Here is an 18,562-nt window from a genome sequence, read left to right as displayed (position 1 = left end):
CAGGCCCGGAAGCCGGGCGGGCAGCCAACCCGACAGCCCACTTCCCGACACCATGCCCCCCCGGGGCGCCCTGCACACCTCCCAACCGAGACCCCCGCTGCTCAAAGAGCAGGCACCCAGGGCGTCTGTGAGAAAGGTGGGACCTCTGCCCAGCGAGATCTGAACCACGTCGGTGAGACCCAGGCTGGAGGTTCGTCAGTTCCGGGGAGAGGCGTGGGGGCAGCTCTGGCTGGAGGCCGGGCCCCTCCTCCAGGGGAGTGGGAGCATGACCAGCCCCCAGCGGCCTCTCCCAGATCAGACGGACCTCTTCTCAGGTCTGATCCGGACAACGGAGTGGGGCAGAGGAGAGGGAGCCTACGCTTAGAACCCGACGCTCTGCCCACACTCTCCACCCTTTTCCTTTCTTCTGAGTATGATGCCCCATCTCCGCAGCCCTTTCCTTCCCTCTTTGGGGTGCATGGGTCGGAATGAGGATCATCACAGTAAACGTGCTTGCTCCTCCAAGCCTGCCACCCAAGTCTAAGGCCCCTCCCCACAAAAGGGACCCTGCGGAGCCGACCAGGGTCACCTGCCTCAGCTCCTTCCCGAATATGAGAAGGTCGGCGGCGTTGTCGATGGCCCGCGACACCATGCGCTCAGCCCGATCACGGAGCTTGTGAAAGCTGTTGTAGATGTTTCGAATCAGCTCGCGGCTCATGGCGAACTGGGTCTGGATGTCGGCTGGGAGGAAGTCCTGACGGGGTGGGAGGCGGGGACGGTTGTCACCAGACGGGACAGCCGTCCAGGAGATGACCGACGGGAGAGGAAGCAGCTCCGTCCACGAGCAGGTGACCAAGCCCAGACCCCAGACCCAGGTCACCTAGTGGCCAGCCCAGGAACCCACCCTAGACCTCCCCTCCTGTCCAAACCAAAAACAGAAACCGGCGCGCCATCGAACCGTCCTCAAGCCCGACACGATGAGCGAGCTTCCTGACGACACACCAGGAAGGCCCCTGGGCTTCCTCATTTACTCCCCAAGACTAAGTTATCACCCACTTTAATATTAACTACCCGTTAACACTAACTAATATTAACTACACAGCACTTGGAAAACAGGAAGTTTAGGGAATAAAATGAAGGAAATATCTGGAGAAGTAGCTTAAGAAACAATCACCAGAAAAGCTACCAAATAGCTACTTTCACCCTTTTGAGAAAAGGATCAGATGAACTGAAGATAAAAATAAGCCACTGCAAATAAAAAGAAAAGAAAAAAATAAGTAAAATAACCCAGTGCAATCATCAATCCCCTTATTTCCAAAGAGCAGACGACCAAGCGCACGTCCATCTGAGTCACGGAATGCCTGGGGACACGCTGCGAGGGCCTGCGGCCGGGCGCTGTGGTCAGAGGGGGCTAAGTCACACGCAGGCTCAGCTGCCGAGACACCTGGGACCCTGGCCAACGGAGCCTCCACCTCCCCGTCTGGATAATGGGCCTGGCGCCCGCTGTGCTTCAGATCAACTGGAACAAGCGTTAAGTGAGGAAGACACGCGAGACGTCTCAGACTGGTCTGGCGCTCAGGGAAGACCCAGCTGTGAGCCCTGCTGCTGCACCGGGGAGGAGCGAGCATCAGGATCGAGAGTACCTTGGCCCGAGCCGCCAGCCTGCAGTTCATGAACTCGTCTCCCACGCGCTGAGCAGACTCCCTCAACTTGTTCTGCACGTCCTGCAAGAGGGCAGAGAGAGACCCCTGACCCTCAGCCGGCCGCAGAGAGGCGGGCAGGCCCCGGCCCTCTGTGCAGCAGTGTCTCTGCGTGCCTAATGCAAACTCCCGTAGCCTCTTCCTGCCTCCGGCTCCGTGTTCCCCCGCTGGCCTTGACGTTTGGGGTGGCTGGTCTTCCAGAGGCGGAAAAGCTCGACTTCGCAACAGCTCTGCAAGTGGCGGCTCTGGAGAGGAGCCCTCCCTCCAGAAAGACGGAGACACGCCCGCGGACCAGGGGCAGGAGCGTGGAGACAGACGCGGCTCAGACACTGCAGCCTCCTCCTCCCCTGAGCAGACCCACGGGACCGGGCCCAGAGCCCAGCAGAGCTGACGGGCAGAGAAAGGACGGCGCTGGGCGTCCCGCGCCCTGGCTCCGAGCTCTGCCCACGGAAGGGGGGCTCCCTGGTTAAGCCCAGCTTTCAGACGAACTCCCACGAAGGGCCACAAGACAAACACAGGCAGAGACTGCAACACAGGGCGGTGTGCGGGGGCAGGAAGTGTGGCATTTCAGAGCGGGGCGCCTGCCCCAGCGCCCTCCTTCACCAAAGCAGCACGCGGCGCCAGGGAGGCCTGGGGGCTCCCACCTCCCAGCACTTTCCTCGTCTGCAATCAAGATCCCTGTTCCACAGAAGCCAGTCCAGCCCCAGGGTTCAAAAGACCCACCCTCCCCACTCAGGGGCAGGAGATCACAGCAAGCGTGCCCTGAACGTCTGGAATGGGTCCCACAAAAGGGGCCGATGGACAAGCACCCCAGAGAGGAGGCCGCAGGATCTCTAGGCTCAAAGGCCCCTGTGGCCTCCGGGGAGTGTGTGCTAAGACGAGAGGTCAGGCGCATGGGGAATCCGCCTACGGGGCTCTGGGCCCGCAGCCGTGCCGTCCACTCCAGCGTGGGAAGTCCTCCGCGGGGCCCCCTCTGCCCATGCCTACGAGGAGAGGGTCCATGGGGAACCGCCGGTGCCGGAGAAGGACTCGGACCTGGCACGCGGGGCCGCCACGGTAGCGCCTCCTCCACCGGGAGCAGGGCTGTAGCCCGGCTTCCTGCTGGACCAGATCGGCCAACGGCAGCTAGAGGAGGATGCAGCCGCCCCGACGCCTCCCCGGGGTCACAGGCACGGAGGGCCCACACCGCCCGGGACACACGTCCAGCTGGAGCTCTGCAACAGCACAGAGTCCACCCTGGCCTTTCCTAAGTGCGCACACATCCACGTCGGGGGCCGCTGGCCCACTGGCCAACCCCCAGCCACGGAGCCCCCTCCCGCGGAGCAGCTTCAAACCTCGGGGGCCTGCCGAGAAGCCACGGCTCCTCCCCAGCTGCCAACAGGCCCGACCCAACGCCTCCCACGCGACCAGGGAGACAGCCCTGCTCACGGCCACCCCGTGGAAACAGAACACGTTGGGGCCGAACCAGGGGAGCGAGCAGAGAGAACGAACCGAAACCACACAACAAAGAGAGCCGGGTGCCCCAGGTCCCCCCCAGGCCCCCCGGGTACTCACAGGGCCGCTGAAGGACAGGAAGAGCTTGAGGACCGCGTCCTCGGAGAAGGGCGGGTGCCGGGCCACCAGGTTGATGAAGCGCTTCAGCGCCCGCCTCCGGGCCTCGATGAACTCCCTGTCGGCTGGGGGCAGGACACAGGTGACCGCAGGCCCGGGCACGGGCCCCCAGGCTGGCGCTCAGGGCCCAGCGCCTCCCGCACAGACGGCCCCCGAGCCCCAGCCACAGACCTCGGGCTGCGGGAGAAGGCGGGCACCCCCGACCCCACGCCGTGCCCCCAGGGACACACCTGGGCGAGGTTAGCTGCGAGGAAAACCAGAGCCCGCCGGCTTCAGCCAGCAGCGTCTGACCCCTCACCGCAGGGCCTGCAGACGCCGCTGCGGCCCCCTCCTGCTGTTTCTATGGACGAGTGTGCTCCGCTAAACTCGCGCTCACCCGGCCTGGGTTTCCTGCCCACGTCACTTCTACTCTCTCACGAGCACAGACTCCCTCACGTGGGTTAAGTGATTTCACTTTGAGGGAGGGAAATAAGTAAAAGCGCACAGTGACGTCCTGAGGGTGTTTCAATCTGACCACAAATGAAAACGGTATTTTTTTTTAATTATAATATTTTGAGAAAGACCTCTGCTTTACACAGCAGCATGAACTTTATATTACGTATTGTGTGCAGGCGGGCTCAGCCACGTCTAGCTCTGTGACCCCGTGAACTGTAGCCGCCAGGCTCCTCCATCCATGCAACTTTCCAGGCAAGAACACTGGAGTGGGCTGCCATTTCCTCCTCCACGAAAATGGTATTTAAAGTATCACTTGGGGAAACTCGCTGGCGACCTAGTGGTTAAGACCCCGAGTTTCCACTTCGGGGCATGGGTTCGATTCCTGGTCAGAGCTAAGATCCCACATGCCACGCAGCATGGCCGAAGTATTAAAATTCTAAATCACTGGAGGAAACTTGAATTAGGATAGCCCCGCGAAGGCCACACGTTCACAAAGGCTTGGCACAGGAGCCAGCCTTCGAGGCCTCCACACGCCCACGACGCCCAGGCCACAGCGCAGCCAGCGGTTACCTCCTAGCATCCTCTTGGGCGGCAGGGCAGGCACCATGCGGTACGGGAACTTGTGCAGCAGCGCCTCGTGGAAGACCACGAAGTCGTTGTAGCGGCGGCGCACACAGGACTCGAAGCGCTGCGGGAAGAGGGCGCAGGCTCAGAGTCCTCCTCAGACACCCTCTCCCTCACCACCTCCCCCGGCCCGCGCTTCCCGCCACTAAGCTGGACCCAGGGAAACAGCCTGAGAAAATTCCCTACGTTTCTCACCAGGCCTTTTCCTAAGGGGGGAATCCCACACGTCCTCAATGGATGGAGATACAACCTTTAAACACTGCACAGCTCTAACTGCGCGCTTAATTAACCTATTCTCTGGGTCTTCTGTCAGATGCAAGCCTCCTTACGGGAGTTTTCAACCACACAGCAGCATCTCCCGTCTGGGGGTGTCACGTGAGGACAGCTTTTAAGGTCTGTCTTCAACATGAGCTCTCCAACAGCGCTAACACAAGCGGCCTCCTGAAAGAGACCCGACTGCCCGAAAGCAGCTCAGACGCTGAGCACCAATCCTGAGACACGGGAGACTCGTGACTCAGACAAAGCCACCAACAGGCTAGACCAGGAGCCGCCCATGAGAAGCCTGCAGGCTCCACAGGACACGCGGCCTCGTGGGGGTCGCATGGACGCGCTCACGCGAGACCCAGGCGCCCAGCACGCTACCAAGAGTGCTCAGTACCGTCACCGAGAGTGGAGGACGTCTGAGACGGCGACAGGCCGTGTGAGGCCAACAAGAGGATGCTCGGGGAAGACAAAGCTGCGGAGGCAGAGAGAGGCCAGGCGCGCCCGGGGTCGGGCGGGGGTGGAGCACGGAGGGACGACACAGGGGGCTCTCGGGGCAGAGAAGCCACAACAGCAGACCACACCCTGAGGACGCACAGCGGCGAGGGTGACTCTCGGGGACGCGGTGACAAGGAGGCGGCCAGGCAGGCTCACCAGCCGAAACAAACGCTCCATCTGCTGGGGTGCTGACTGCGGGTGGGGAACACGGGAAATCTGTTCCCTCCCCTCAATCCTGCTGTGAACCTAAAAACACATTTAACTTTTTGCACGCTTAACAGAAGGGGAAAAGTGAAGTGGTGATGCATTTCATTTTCTTGCGCTCCAAAATCACTGCAGACGGTGACTGCAGCCATGAAATTAAAAGACACTTGCTCCTTGTAAGGAAAGCTATGACCAACCCAGACAGCATATTAAAAAGCAGAGACATAACTTTACCAACAAAAGTCCGTATAGTCAAAGCTATGGTTTTTCCAGTGGTCATGTATGCATGTGAGAGTTGGACCATAATGAAGGCTGAGTGCTGAAGAACTGATGTTTTTTAACTGCGGTACTGGAGAAGACTTTGAGACTCCCCTTGAACTGCAAGGAGATCAAATCCATCAATCCTAAAAGAAGTCAGCCCTGAATATTCATCGGAAGAACTGATGCTGAAGCTCCAATACTTGGGTCACCTGATGAGAAGAGCCGACTGATTAGAAAAGAGCCTGACGCTGGGAAATACTGAAGGTGGGAGAAGGGGGCGACAGAGGATGAGATGGTCGGATGGCATCACCGACTCGATGACATGGGTCTGAGTGAGCTCCAGGAGACAGTGAAGGGCAAGGAACCCTGGCATGCTGCAGTCCATGGGGTCGCGAAGAGCTGGACATGACTTACTGATCGAACCATGACGACCCGTAGGCCGTGAGCTACCCAGCACAGCCCACGCGGCTGCGTGCCCACGTCTGCACCAACTCCGACTCCAGCAAGCAGGCAAGCAGCGGGCACAGCCCGGTGAGTCCCCACCTCCTGCCCCGAGGTCCCAACCTTAGCAGGCTCACCCCTTCGCCCACATTTCAGGAGGCGACCTGGACAGATCGGCCTCCTGCTAAAAATGCTGACCATGAGGTCATCCACTGACTTAAGGAACGGGCCGTTCAACAAGACTAAAGACAAGGCCGCTGTCCTGGTGGGGCAGCGTGTCGCACACGCGGGAGCCCAGCCCACGGGTGATGCGGCCCCAGGGGAGGCACTGAGGCCTCCAACCCCACTGCGGCTACAGATGCCAGGGGGCAGTGGTGCCCGCCAGCAACGCTGTCCTCTAAACAAGGGAGGGCCTCCTTCCCTCACTGACCTCAGCCGCCTCCATCGGCAGCGGAGCAAAGTTTAGTTCCAGGCTCCCCTCACTGTTCAAAACACAGGCAAAAATGCTGCGATCCTTAACTTCCACGCGACAGCCGTCCACCGTGGGGAACTTGCTCCCACACGGACACGTGCCTTTCTGCCCGCTCCCCCGGCCTGAGCCCTCCAGGGCTGCGACCCGAGTCTGTAACCCGGCTGGGGTGGCCACTCTAACCCTGCAAGATCCCCTCTGCTCCCCCCACCACACACACACACACACCACACACACACACCACATACACACCACACACACACCACACACACACATACACACACACACCACACACACACACCACACACACACACCGCACACACACACATACACCACACACGCACACATACACACACACACACACCCCACACACACCACACACACATACACATACACACACCACACACACACACCACACACACACACCGCACGCACACACACACACACACCACACACACACACATATACACACACACATGTGCTCTTAGTTCACCAATGACTTAATCCCCAGGAAAAACAACACGTCCCACCTGAACTGCGGACAGGCCAAGGACAAAAGACCAACGCGCCACCGGGCAGCCCGCGCACGGCCACCGGGGCCAGGATTGCGGCACCCGACGTGCTCTGACCTTGGGGCGCCCCTGATGGGGACGCAGCACCCCCTGGGGTGAGCCCCCCACCCCAGTCCCGCCCGTGCACTTGATATGCGGTGCGGGGCCCACACTCTTCTCCCCAGGGACTGCCCAGCACCGCAGAGCTGCCCAGGGCCAGCTCGTCTGGGCTCCAGGGACAACCACGCGTCCCGAGAGGCAGGATCCCAGGGCCCGGGGACGGTGAGAGCAGGCGGGCGCCTGGGGCGGGGGAGCGGCGAGCCGGAGCAGGACGCAGGGGCACGCGCTGGGGTCCTCCCTGCACCTCCCCCCGCCCCCAGGCCCGCAGGTTACCTGGCTGGACACCTCATACTCCACGTGCTTCAGGAACAGGCCCTTCTTCTCGGGGACGAGCTCCACCTGCACGGCGTCCCTGGCCAGCAGCTCCTGCAGCGTCAGCGACAGCAGCAGCGGGTTCCCCGGCGGCACCTGCATCCGACCGGCGTCCGGGGCCCTGGGCTCGCTGACTGGGGGCACTGGCGAGTCTGCAGAGAGAAGGTGAGCACCGCGGCTCAGCCCGGAGGCCACCCGCCGCCCCCGCCTGCTGGCTCAGCATGTGGACTCCAGCCACGTCACCCGGCCAAGCCCGGTCCTGGCCCAGGTCAGGCGCATTCATTCGGGCCGGGCGTCCACTCGGGGCCACGTCCTCCCCTCATAAAGCTGCAGGCTGTGAATCAGCACGCACGCCCCCACACCCAGGACAGGGCAGGCCTGGCTTCCCACCTGCGCAGAGGCAAAGGAGTGGCATGTTTGCAAGTTACATGCGAAAAACAAGATTTTTCCTTTTCTCCGGGGTCAAGTAAAGGTTAAAAGGAAAGAAACAGGCCCTAGTTCTCCATGAGCAGGCACGCCCACAATCAGTGCACCCTGCCTTCTTGCCAACCCAGTCACCCTGATGTGTGAAAACCGGCATGTCTGCTTGAGCCGGGCCCCTGCTGAGCTGGGCTCCTGCTCATACAGACCAAAGCACTGAGCCCTAACACCCCGCCTTCCTGGGACACGAGGAGCCAGCCACGTGTCGTTCACAGGACAGGCGAAGACAAATCAGAGGTCTTATGTCCAACACGCTGCCAACAAACAAGGAAACCCTGTTGAAAGGTCAGTTTGGTTTTTAGAACAAAGAGTTTAGAACTTTAGAGAAAAACATTCTTTTCAGTTAAGAAAAAAGAATAAAGGTTAAGGTGTCCCTCGGGGGGAAAGGTCTGTTTCCATGAAACACTGCTGCAAACAAGCAGAGCAGACTGTGCTCCTCCGAATTCCCAGCCTTCTGCAGCGTGGCTGTATTGCTCCGTAGGACTGGCTCGGCCAGCGCAAGACTCCGGCGTACATTCGCATACAGAACTAATGGATCGGTTATTTCCATCTGTGAAATCACTCAGCACTTTAGGATTCAAAAGATAGCTGCCTTGAATTGACTTTAAACATTAAGAAAGAGAACAAGGACTTAATGTGTACGCAGGAACCCCCACCAGCCTCAGAACTCCACGCAAAAGCTCAAGACCCTGTGCTCTAAGGCAGGCGGCTCTCCAGGGAGGGCAGACCCCAGGGCCGCGACGATCCACCCGGAGCAGGAAGGCAGTGTTAGCGACTCACTTGTATTTTCTCTTTTCCTCTTTATATTACTCTATACTGATGCTTTTGAACTGTGATGTTGGAGAAGACTCTTTGAGTGTCCCTTGGACTTCAAGGAGATCCAACCAGTCCATTCTGAAGATCAACCCTGGGATTTCTTTGGAAGGAATGATGCTAAAGCTGAAACTCCAGTACTTTGGCCACCTCATGCGAAGAGTTGACTCATTGGAAAAGACTCTGATGCTGGGAGGAATGGGGGGGCAGGAGGAGAAGGGGACGACGGAGGATGAGATGGCTGGATGGCATCACGGACTCAATGGACCTGAGTCTGAGTGAACTCCAGCAGATGCTGATGAACAGGGCGGCCTGGCGTGCTGCGATTCATGGGGTCGCATAGAGTCGGACACGACTGAGCGACTGAACTGGACTGAACTGAATTGATACTGCACACGGGGGCTCCCTGGTGGCTCAGGAGAAAAGAATCTGCCTGCAACGCAGGAGATGCAGGTTCGACCCCCGGGTCAGGAAGATCTCCTGGAGGAGGAACACCCACCCCAGAATGCTTGCCTGGAGAATCCCATGGACGGCGCCTGGTGGGCTACAGTCCTTGGGATTGCAGTCAGACACGACCGAGAGACAGCAGCAGCAGCATAATGCATAGAACAGCACACACACACAACTTTCCAAAACATTCATGTGTGCAGATGTGTGTACAAGCGTGCACACACACATGCGACGCGCGTGGGGTCTGGGTGTGCATGTGTGCACGAGTGGGTATATGTGCGTGTGTGTACGAGTACATGTGGTGCACATACGAATACGAGGAGTGTGTGCACGTGCAGGTGTGTGTGTGTGCACGTGTTTGGATATACATGAACATGCACACGTGCATGTGGGTGTGTGCACCAGTGCATGTGTGTGTACATGTGAACATGGGGGTGTTTCTAAGTATACGCGTCCATGCGCGCAATGCATGGACGACTGTGTGTGTGAGTGCGTGTATACGCACATGTGAACACAGGAGTGTGTGTACACTTGTGTGTACAAAGTGTGTGTGAGTAAACGTGTGCACGTGTGACTGTGCGTGTGCGTGCGTGTATATGCACGTGAGTACAGGAGTGTGTGTGTGTATATGCTTGTGTGTATGCGTGTATGTGTGAGTGAATGTGTGCGCATACATACATGACCGTGTGTCCATGAGTGCGTGTACGTGAAGCGTGTATACGGGGGGCTGTCCTCAACAATGAATCCCCAGCGCCGTAACGGTTAAAAGCGCATGGAGACCACAGCTGCAGAAGGCACCCGTTCCCCCAAGTCATCTCAGGAGCCCAGCCCCTTTCCGAGGAAAAGCACTTTGATGGCCTTAAAACTGTGTTTACACAGTCTCCTTGGGGACCACAAGAATCCTCAAGGAGCCGACAAGCGTTTCTTAAGTACCAGCTCGATGGAACACAGTGATGAATAAGACAGGGTCCCTGAGCTCATTAATTCGTCCACATGGCAAACCGCTATGAGTGTCCACCACTGCCAGGCACAACCTATAAATGTCCAAACCCCAGGGAGGATGGAAATCAGGCCGTGAGTACCCTAGAAATGCCCTGGGCATCAAGACACAGCCAGGACGAAACCCAGGAGAGCAGGGATTCCCTCGCTCTGTCCTCAGCTGCGTCTGGGCATGACGGGGTCGGGGGCCTGGCACACAACAGGGGCTCAAGGGATGTCTGCTGAGTGACTCTTCACTGAAATGTACTGTATTTCCAGCAGGGAAAACCAGCACCTTGAAACAAAGCAAGATCTCCAACCAGAGCACAGAATGTGTGGGAAAACAGTAAACCATAAAGCTGAAACGGTGATGGGAGAATCTTCTTATCAGGGAAAATACCTGCGAACAATACGTTTGATAAGGGCCTGGATCTGGAATACACAACAGCAACAACTCTCACACCTTAGTTAAAGCACAAAGAACCCAATCCAAACACTGGCAAAGGGTCTGCAGAGACATTTCTCCAAAGACGCACAAATGGCCAGGAAGCGCATGAGAAGAGGCTCGGCATCACGAACCATTACAGGGAGACGACGCCCTGCGTCACCTCCAATTTAAAAGGGAAGCTCGCACTGACCGCTGGCGAGCAGGCGGAGCCCCTCCCACGTGCTCAAGGCCTGCAAACGGCGCCGCTGCCTCGGAAGCGGCTGCAGCCCTCCGAATGTTAGAAGCAGAGTTAGCACGTGACCCTGCAACCCCACTCCTAGGTACACACTCGGGGTGAACAAAAACGTGCGTCCACACGGAGGCCTGGAGACAAACGTGCACAGCGGCACCGTTCAGCAGAGGAAGAGTCCAAACGTCCATCAGCTGAACAGGTTCAGAAAAGCGGTGCAGGCCCTCAGCGGGGAGGAGGCAACAACCACCCAGCCCGGTGCTCCTGCCTGGAGAACCCCGTGCAGAGAGGAGCCTGGCGGGCTACAGTCCACAGCAGGGTCGCAAAGAGCCGGACACGACTGAGCTGCTCAGCGCACGACATGTACACAGGAGTATTACCCTGCCACTAAAAGGCGCAGATCCACGCTACAACACGGATGAGACTTGAACACAGGGTAGAGAGCGAGTGAGAAGAAGCCCGTCAAGAAAGACCACGCGCAACAGGACTCCGTGTACACGAAACACGCAAAAGCGGCAAACCTGCAGCAGCAGCACCACCAGCGAGCTGCCCTGTGGGGCTGGGCTGAGGAGGTTCCAAACCCCCCCGAGGTGACGGCTGCACGGCGGGGAGCACACTAAGGACCACCGTGCTGCACGCTTCGAAGGCGCGAACTGCTGGGGTGTGAACAGCGACTGCACAGACTCCACGCGTAGAAGGTGGCGGCGGCGGGGAGGCGGCGGCGGGGAGGCGACGGCGGCAAGAGAGGCAGGGTGTGCGCGGGCCTCCCAGCCGCGTCCCACTCCTCTGTGCCCCCACGGACTGCGGCCACCAGGCTCCTCTGTCCGTGGGACTCTCCAGGCCAGAGTACTGGAGTGGGAAGCCGTTCCCTCCTCCAGGGGGTCTTCCCGATCCAGGAATCGCACCCAGGCCTCCTGCACTGCAGGCGGACTCTTTACCATCTGAGCCACCGGGGAGCCCGTAAAATGTAGGTGACATCAGCAAGAAAGGCAGAGTCAGGCTCTCCAAAAACCCTCTCCTCCGCAAAAGCAGTGAGGGCGCAGGCAAAACTCGGCGGAGTGTGCTTCCTCAGAACACTGGAGAGTGACTCGAGGCTTGTGACCGTCCGGACGACACCTACTGACGCAATAATGAGTGAAGGCTCGATGAGGTCACAGCGGAGCCGGCTGGGCCTTCTCCCAGCATGACCGGAGTTCCCGCGAGAGGGAGAGGCTACACGCGGGCAGGAGGCCACGCGGCAACACGGGCAGGGCAGCTGCAGACCCAGGGACCCCCCGGCTCCACCCCGGGGAGCCAGACGGGCAGAGAAGGGTCCTCCCCAACAGGGTTCGGAGAAGACGCGGCCAACACCCTGACCTCCAACTTCCGGCCTCCAGAACCGTGAGACAGCACAGTCCCGCTGCCTCAGGCCACCCGGTTTGTGGCCCTTTCTTACGGCAACCCCAGGAAACTCACACCAGAAACGCTACGGAGTGAGTTCAGAAAAGCTGTCAGATAAACACAGCAAAGGCAACCGCACCTTGGAAGGAGCACCGGTTTCCAGAGATGTGCCGTTGTTTAAAGTGTTCAGTTTTCAACAAAAGCTCCTAAGACACGCAAGGAAATAGGAAAGGAAGGCCAAACACGAGGCGAGGAGATGGGACACGGAGTCGACAGAAACTGTTCTTGAAAAAAGTCCAGACGCTGGAACTATTAAAGACCTTACGTCAGCTATTTTAAACACGTTCAAAGGACTAAGGGAACCACCTCTAAAGGACTAAGGAGAAGTATGAGAACACCACCTCACTAACAGGGAATATTAAAAAACCAGAAATTATAGAAGAGAAACAGATAAAAATTCTGGAGCTGAAAAGTTCAATAACCGAAATAAAAAATTCACTAGAAGCTCAACAGCAGATCCGAGTGGAGAGAAGGAAGAATCAGCAATTGGAAAGACATGTCGATTGAAATTTTCTCCAGTCAGATGGACAGAAAGAGAAGAGGGTGTAGAAAAATTAACAGCGCCTCAGAGACCCAAGGGGTAACACCAAGCATACCAACATAATCGCGACAAGAATCTCAAAAGGAGAAAGGTTCAGAAAAGATGCTTGAATAAACAATGGCTCAATTGGATTTAAATACCCAAGAACTCAAAAATTTCCAACCTGGATAAATTCAAAGTGATTCACACTTAGACGAATCATAAACTGTTCACAGTGTACAAAGAGAAAATCTTGAAAATACCAGGAGGGAAATGACTTGCCAAATACGAGGGATTCTTTTTAAGATCAACAGCTGACTCCTCACCAGAAACCATGCAAGACAAAAGGAGATGGGGGAGCAGAGTCTCAGTGCCAAGAATCCCACACCCGGCACAGCTATCCCGCAAAAAACAAGGGCACAGTGAGACACTCCCGGCGCCTGAAACTGATAGGATTCCTCGCCAGCAACTCTTCCCTACAGAAACGAATCCCCAGGAACTAACGAGGCATACCAGTAACCGTATCAGTAAGTATAAAAGACAGCACTCATATTTCTTTATCTGCAATTCTTTTTCCTGGCTGATTTCAAAGACAACTGGACAAAAGCCACAACTGTAAGTCTGTTTTGATGCGGAACAACTTATACAGATGTAATCTGTAAGACTGGGGAAAATTGAAGGCACAAGGAGGAGAGGGTGGCAGAGGATGAGATGGTTAGAGGGCATCACCAACTCAATGGACATGAATCTGTGCAAACTCTGGGATTAACGGAGGACAGAGGAGCCTGGCGTGCTGCAGGCCATGGGGTGGCAGAGAGTCAGGCAGGACTCAGCAGCTCAACAGAAGCAGCAGTTCGTACGGCGATGACACCACAGAGGGGAGAAGGGCTTATATGTTACTGGAATCAAACTGCTGATCCAAGGCAGCCTACTAAAACACAGAAGCTGTAGCTCCCAAGGCAATCACCAAGAAAATAACCCCCCAAGAGTACAATACCCGAAACAACGTGGGAAGGTAAATGGAACACTGAAAAAAAAAAAAAAAAAAACAAACCTATTTAATGGAAAAGAAAGAAAATTAAATTAATGGGGAGAAAGATCATTGAAAGAGCACCAGGAGGTCTCTATTTAAAATTTTCTATGATACAAACACACGCTTAACAGAGAAAACTTCGTGATTTTCCTGATGACTAAAATAAGACAACGTCCCAAGGCAGAAAGGAAGCTCAGTAACGGTCACCGAATGCTGGCGTGCTGCTGAAGAGCCCGAACCCTGACCACCGAAGGGTTTAAAAGCAGCTCGAAAGACACACTCTAAATCACAGACGTTACTCCCAACTGCCTCGAGAACAACCCTTCCTTAAGATTGAATCACAAGAAAGCCACGATTCCCAACATCAACTTACTGAACTAGGACAGACAGATTTCTTAAGAAAAAATATTTAAGAACGAAAAAGAAGAGGAAGGTATCGCTTCCCACAGGCCGCGCTGTCACTGACAACCACACGCTGAAGACAGCGCGAGGACGACTCCGGTCTCCCCCGGGAGCCCGTGCGAAGCTCACCAGCAGGACGCTTCTCAAATGGAGCCTCCGCAGCCAGTTTAAGCAGCCCCGCAAGACCAGCTGAGGTGGCTGGAAGGACATGAGTTTGAGCAAACTCCCCAAGACTGCGAAAAACAGAGAAGTCTGGCGTGCTGCAGTCCATGGGGGTCACAAAGAGTCAGACGTGACTTAGCGACTGAACAACGAGACGGATGCGTGGAAGAGGCACCATCTGCCAACTTGGCCCCCACACAGATGAAACAGCTCAGACAGTACCTGAAACAACGTGGGAAGGTAAATGGAACACTGAAAAAAAAAAAAAAAACCTATTTAATGGAAAAGAAAGAAAATTAAATTAATGGGGGGAAAGATCATTGAAAGAGCACCAGGAGGTCTCTATTCAAAATTTCCTGCTGCAGTCCATGGGGGCCAGACAGGCCAGCCAGGCCCGTGCCGCACGGCAGTGGACAAAGCCTGGCTGTGACCACAGACGGACAGCGGCTGAATTCCAGCCTCCAGTCCCCAGCGTGTGGCTGGCAAGTGAGCGCCTCTGAGCTTTCTGTTTACAGTCAGTAAAAGGCGGCAAAGAGGCCCACACTGGGCCCTGCGTCACCCTCGGAGCCCTGGGGACCGAAGCATCCCGACGGGCCCTTCCAAGAGCGCCCCCCACCCTCCCCACTCCGACCCTTCCACACAGAACTGCTCCACGTGGGGTCCTCCGGGGGCAGAAGCCCTGACCGTGAAGAGCCACCGGCGGGAGCCCGGGCCTGACGCCGGCTGTGCGAGAGCGTGCGCGCCGCCACCCCCGGCAGCTAGGAGCTCCTGGGAGTGGCGCCCTGCGCTCGGGGTGGGGGCGGGGGGTCCAGAATGCCTCTGGGAGCCTTGTCGGAGCCCTGCTGTCTCGCTCTGTTCTCATAAGAGCTAACCGAGCGGGCAGATGTCAGCCCGAGGCACTTGGCCTGCGGGTCTGGAAGCGGCTCCCCGGCCCTGCGTCAGGACAGTGGGTGGCTTCTGTCTCCGCACTGGACATCTTGCTCTGCTGGCCCCGGGGTGACACGGGAGCTGGGTCACTCCCAGGCCGGCCACCTACACCGCGCGCCCTCCTGCAGCACGCCGAGGGACCGCCACCGGGGAGGACCCAACTCTACCCAGACCTGCGCTCCTGGGACGCCCCAGGCCTGACGGCACTCCTGCTCAATCGTGTCCAACGCTTTGCAGCCCTACGGACCGCAGCTCGCCAGCAGCCCACCAGCCTCCCCGTCCATGGGATTCCCCAGGCAGGAACACTGGAGTCAGTTGCCATGCCCTCCTCCAGAGGTTCCTCCTGACCCACGGATCGAACCCACAGCTCCTGCACTGTAGGCAGGCTCTTCACCACTAGGCCACCCAGGAAGCCCAGCAAGCTCCAGGTCGTTTAGCCACAAATCACAGCAAGGAAACTCCAGACGCGCCTGGACCAACGATCCTCCCAACACACTCCCGCCAGAACCTTCAGGCAATAACCCTGCTGCTGGAAGGCACCCCGAGAGGCCAGCCCCGAGGGCCTGTGAGCAGCTGAGAGCCGGGGCCCTGACTCCCGCAAAGCTCTGGGAGACCAGCAAGGTCTGTGCCACACACGCCTCTGCTTTACCTGGCAGACTCAGCAAACGCTGAGGACGCGGGGCCACCAGCGGGAGGGCTTCTCACGGGGTCGGGGGGGCAGCCGGCCTGCTGCCCTCTACCCTTCACGCGGGCTCTGGGGGCGGCTCTGAGCACTCAAGAACCACCTAAGCCTCCCTGGGGGTCTCCCCACGGGCAGAGAGGCCCTCAGCATACATGGCCCCCAAAGGCAGCCAGTGGCAGGAAGTCCCCACCGGCTCCGCTGAGCAGCAGGGGGACGTGTCTTCTGATGGACTCCGGGTTCGGGGTTCCACCTCCTCTGCCTCCCTCGACCGCGGTCCAGCGGGACACGGCTCAGGAGCCTGGTGGGAGCAGAGTCAGACACGACTGAAGCGACCTGGCACCCAAGCGTCCGCTGACGGGCGATCATCAGCCAAGCGCAGCCTGTCCACACGGTGGAACAGTGCTCGGCCTGAAGAAGGAACCAGCTACTGGAGCCGCTACACCACGAGGCACCCGGAGCCACTACACCATGCAGCACCCGGAGCCGCCGCACCACGAGGCACCCGGAGCCGCCGCACCACGAGGCACCCGGAGCCGCCGCACCACGAGGCACCCGGAGCCGCCGCACCACGAGGCACCTGGAGGAGGTCACACTCAGTGAGATAAGCCAGACACAGACAAAGTGGCGTGTGAGCCCACCCTCCTGAGGCTCCCGGGGGCGGGGGGAGTGAGCGCTCGGCGGGCACAGCGCCAGCTGCGCAGGATGAACCTCTAGGCTCGGACGGCATCACGCTGACAGCGGAAGGCACACCAGCAACGGCTAAAGCTGTTGCTCTGCATATTTCACACGCGGACACACTCAGAGTGCTGCCCGCCCCCCAAGAGTCTAGGCTGGGGCCTAGGAATCTGAGTTTCTAACGGTTTCCCAGGTGACGCTGCTGGTCGCAGGGCCACAGTGCGAGAACCGCGGACACGGGGCCCGGTCCAGACTGCTCATCTAGAAACAGCAGAGGCTCCCCTCGCCTCAGCGAGTCACCAGGTACCGAACGAAGGACCCTCCAGACGACAACGCTTCCACCAAAACAGCATGAAACGGGGTCAGCAGACACCTTTCATGTTCAACCTGAATGCTCCTTCTCGGACTCATGAAACTGCTTCAACCTTTGGGAACCCTGAGCTGTTCTGTTGTTCTGAAATTAACAAACTGTTCTCAGGAAATGGAAGCAGAAGTTTCCGCAACCTTATCATGGCCACAGCCTCAGAAATGAGAATTCAGCAGCTCTGTGGCCAGGGAACGTCAGGAATGCCCCCGCCCCCCGCCCCATCTGCGGTCTGCTCGCCTCAAAAAGTGATGTCACCACTCGGCTCTTCATTATCCCTAACTCAGGAGCTCCAACAAACTGTGCGCGGCCTCCATTTCCTTAAATTCCAGGTTCGCTTTTCTTTCAGTAACTTATTTTATGTAACATCTCAATATATTAACATAAAGCAAGCCCTCCAGCCCAGCAGTCTGTGACCATCCGCTCACTGGGCAGCCTGCCCCACTCGTGCAGAGCTGCGACAGGACACAAGCTCCAAGCGTGTTTCCCAGGGTCCACGGCCACGCTTCTCTTCCAGCTGTGCTGCAAAGGCAGAAGCCCTCCTAATCCCTGGCCACGCATGTACCACCATGAACAGGGTCGCTCCCGGGGCGCCCTGCTGCCGCATCCTGCGCGCTCAGCCGTGTCCGACGGCGACCACACGGGCTGCAGCCCGCCAGGCTCCTCTGTCCCTGGGCTTCTCCAGGCAAGAACCCTGGTGTGGGCTGCCATGCCCTCCTCCAGGGGATCTTCCCTGCCCTCTTCCAGGGGATCTTCCCTGCCCTCCTCCAGGGGATCTTCCCTGCCCAGGGATCAAACCCAAACTCAGGTGTCTCCTGCACGCATGACACACAAATCCTTTGCCCCTTGAGCCATCAGGGGAATTGTCATGTAACTTTTAAACACACACGTTTTTGTTGTGAAGAAATACTTCAAAGAGACATGAAAATGCAGAAAATATCAGAACTCATGAATCCACCGAAATTTCACTCGAGGACATTGTGCCATATTCTTTGCCGAAAAAAAATTTAAAAAAAATGTTACAGACGCACACCATCCTCCCAGCCACGCTTCCTATTCCAAAGTCACCGCCACCCCAGAGCTGCTGGGCACGACTCCCGCGAGGGCAGTGCACTTTCTCCATGTAAGGGTCCGGAGGGTATCTGTGCGTCCTGTACTTCATCACGCAGAGTAAACACACAACTGCTTTCTTTTCCCAAAGGCTGTGGAAACCTTTTCAGACTGAAACCGGGCGTGCTGACAGGAAGGAGCACGTCCCACACCTGTTCAGTGCAGGCAGTTTTCACAGCAGCGCAGCAGCACCTGGGCAGACACCCCTTACGCGGCTCCTCCCCGGGAGAGAACGCTAAAGCCTCAGGCCAGCTCGGCCGGGTTTGCAGCACGCTCGGGGCGAGGCCCTCTGCTTCTGACTCCTTCCACTCCACCCGCTGGGTGCGGCCCTCCGTGTGGCTTGTGGGGTGCAGACGGCCCACCCTGTTGCCGTGGATCAGCCA

General features: G+C 57.8%; 1 protein-coding gene across 6 annotated transcripts in view; it reads right to left on the bottom strand.

Annotated features, from left to right (window-relative positions):
- SNX8 (sorting nexin 8) overlaps positions 1-18,562 on the bottom strand; it is a 70,066-nt gene that overhangs the window by 4,513 nt on the left and 46,991 nt on the right. For 4 of the 6 annotated variants that reach the window (XM_060406094.1, XM_042240611.2, XM_027961894.3 and 1 more), the window contains exons 2-6: positions 7,428-7,618; positions 4,296-4,413; positions 3,234-3,355; positions 1,623-1,703; positions 573-733 (exon numbers count right to left, since the gene is read on the bottom strand). In XM_060406094.1, coding sequence (XP_060262077.1) covers positions 573-733; positions 1,623-1,703; positions 3,234-3,355; positions 4,296-4,413; positions 7,428-7,568 — 623 coding nt within the window. In that variant the 5' untranslated portion in view covers positions 7,569-7,618. Of the gene's footprint in view, positions 1-572; positions 734-1,622; positions 1,704-3,233; positions 3,356-4,295; positions 4,414-7,427; positions 7,619-8,726; positions 17,182-18,562 lie in introns of those variants that run through there. The other 2 variants (XM_060406095.1, XM_060406093.1) reach the window with 2 other exon arrangements.

The sequence above is a fragment of the Ovis aries genome, chromosome 24 (assembly GCF_016772045.2).
Source record: "Ovis aries strain OAR_USU_Benz2616 breed Rambouillet chromosome 24, ARS-UI_Ramb_v3.0, whole genome shotgun sequence".
In the NCBI taxonomy this organism is placed as follows: domain Eukaryota; kingdom Metazoa; phylum Chordata; class Mammalia; order Artiodactyla; family Bovidae; genus Ovis; species Ovis aries.
Note: the sequence above shows the minus strand (reverse complement) of the source record. Positions and strands in the feature narration are given on the sequence as shown.